Source organism: Nanorana parkeri, unplaced genomic scaffold (genome assembly GCF_000935625.1).
Source record: "Nanorana parkeri isolate BGI_ZX_2015 unplaced genomic scaffold, ASM93562v1 scaffold790, whole genome shotgun sequence".
Taxonomy (NCBI): Eukaryota; Metazoa; Chordata; class Amphibia; order Anura; family Dicroglossidae; genus Nanorana; species Nanorana parkeri.
The window spans coordinates 728896-731510 of record NW_017307058.1 but is presented as its reverse complement, the minus strand read 5'-3'; the positions used below and the strand labels follow the sequence as shown (position 1 = coordinate 731510).

Sequence of the window (2615 nt, the reverse complement as noted above, 5' to 3'; positions counted from 1 at the left end):
GATCGTCTGATCACTCCAGTGTTTGTAAATAACTGGGGACACATAGTGCTATGTGTCCCCAGTTATGAATGAACAGGATGTGATTTACATCACAGCCTGTTCATTCAAGATTTCACCAATGGGGAGAAGCACTCAGTACAGAGGTTCTTCCCCATTCAGAAACTGCTGATAGTAAATATGAATGGGAAGCCTCTGTACTGAGTACTTCCCATTCACTAAGTGCTGAGGCTGCTGAAAAAGAAATTGAGGATTTGGTGTCCTCAATTTCTTTTCTATTTTAAAAGGGAAATGTCAGGGGTCTGTTTGGACCCCTAATATTTCCCGAAGCCCCCCCAACAATAAATAAATAATAAAAAAATTAAAAATTATGAAAACAAATAAAAAATTTAAAAAACTATTTAAAAAAAGTGAAAACAGCCCCCCCTCACATAACACCACACGTGTTGGGCGCCGCCATCTTGGTGTATACACCAAGATGGTGGGGCCAATATCTGCGTGTGACGTCACCTGACGCCACGCATGGATGGCGTCATGTAACGTCATGCTCCCTGCCTCCAAGATGGTGGCACGCATTCACAGAACACGCCGTTGGCCAACATGGCCGCCACACATTCTCAAACAAATTATTATGTGCCGGAATACATTTTTCGTATATTCGGACATATAGTAATTCATTAATTTACATGTAGCCCGGGTTTTGTGTTCTGTATTCTATTTTTACTTTTCTAGATGCACTTACTTGAAAAAAGGGATCGGCATGACAACCTGACATTTTATTTTTATAGACTCTATTTTAGTTTGACATTTATTGTTTGCCTTCTGTTGTTTTATTTGATAAGAATACTTATATTGTGCCGACAAGTTTAATACCTTTGAATAAAAGTTTTATTTTTATTATGCTTTTTAATATGTTTCTTTGCGGCTTAACAAAATAGGAGTCTTTAAATGGTGCGGATAGTGGGAAAAATGGGTGTGGTTATGGGGGTGTGGCCACTGAGGGGCGCTGTAAAGTTTTCTCACACAGGGCGCCTAAAGCCGGTGTTCTGTCGGTAGTCCAAACTTATCGAGTTGTGGGACCGCATGACTTCCGGTTTCCTTAGAAGTACGAGTTTTGGCCAAGAAATTTGTTGTGCACGAGCGGCATCCGCGGCATTGCCCTATACACATACACCAAAGCAATAAAGTTATAAAATGAAGTGGGATGACAGTAATCAAGCACGTTATTTATCTCCGGTGCCCCACTCAATATGGCCGCCGTTTGAGTGGGGCACCGGAGATAAATAACGTGCTTGATTACTGTCATCCCACTTCATTGTATTACTTTATTGCTGTGGTGCATGTGTATAGAGCAATGCCGCGGATGGCGCTCGTGCAGAAGAAGTTTTGTGTGCAAACCTCGTAGTTCTAAGGAAACCGGAAGTAATGCGGTCCCAGAACTCGATAAGTTCGAACTTTCGATCGATCACCGGCCCTGGTCTGGCCATCTCTACCCGTAGTCTGGGCTTGGAGTGAACCCACTACATCTGAGTTTGCCAAAGCCCTCTAACCACTGTAACCGCTACCCCCCTCTTGACCCAATCAGCTCCAGCAGGTGCATTCCCTGCCACGCAGCTTTATGTCACAAATGGACGGGGAATGAACCCCATCCCCAACTGGCACCACAACTGCCGCTACTGGTTGGGCCGTGAGCTGCCGCGGGTGTTTGCTTGAGCAAACAAGGCTCAATGGTACTCTGCAGTTTCTTACCATCTCTTGTATCACACCTCTAATCTCTGACCTCCATATACAATATCTGCGGACTCCGATAGCTTCCTGTAGCACTGCATTCACTGAATACAATTTGTGGCCCTTTGGTGAAGTTAGGGGTCACTTGAGCCCCCCTATATCAAGTCAGGTGACCATTACTGCTCTAGAAGGTAGCCACACACAATAAATGAGTCGTCACCTTTTATTACACGCAGGCGTCCATGTGATGCAGTTGGTGGTTGGTGAGCTCTGCTGTACAGTGGAGACGTTAGGCTGAGTCACGTGACGTGCTGTCACCCCTCAAGCACCTCTCCTCCAGCAGCGCAGTGTAGGTGAGTGTGGTCACCGGCAGAGGGCGCAGTGTGATTGGTAAACACTAACAGCGGAGACACCGGAGATAGTGCTGTGACCACGGAGAACACGCAGTCCTCGGCCCGGCTCTCTTGGAGGGCCTTGTCGGTGTCATATCCTACCCTGCCTTAACCTCCGGTTACCGTGTCAGCCCGGATAGGGCCCCCGGCCTTTCCCAGAGATGCCTCTGCTCTTTCTGGAGCGGTTTCCATGGCCTAGCCTGCGGACGTACACTGGCCTGAGCGGCCTGCTGCTGGGCCTCAGCCTACTGAGCGCCTATCGGAGCCTGAACGGGGAGCTGGACCAGGAGGAAGATCAAGAAGACCAGACAGTGCTGCCGGAAGACGCCGGGGAATTGCTGCTGGAGCTAGGCCGCTACCTAGTCAATGACAGCCTGGGAGTATGGGTGAGTGAGGAGCCAAAGTGTATATGAAGTGAAGGGAGAGGAGCCAGAGAGTATGGGTGAGTGAGGGGAGCGGAGCCAGGGAGTATGGGGAATGAGAGGAGCCAGAGAATAT

At 48.0% G+C, this 2615-nt stretch overlaps 1 protein-coding gene across 2 annotated transcripts in view; it reads left to right on the top strand.

Moving 5' to 3' along the window:
- The first annotated feature begins 2220 nt into the window (after positions 1-2220).
- AMFR (autocrine motility factor receptor) overlaps positions 2221-2615 on the top strand; it is a 41623-nt gene continuing 41228 nt past the window's right edge. For both annotated transcript variants that reach the window (XM_018564876.1, XM_018564875.1), the window contains exon 1: positions 2221-2503. In XM_018564876.1, coding sequence (XP_018420378.1) covers positions 2279-2503 — 225 coding nt within the window. In that variant the 5' untranslated portion in view covers positions 2221-2278. The remainder of the gene's footprint in view (positions 2504-2615) is intronic.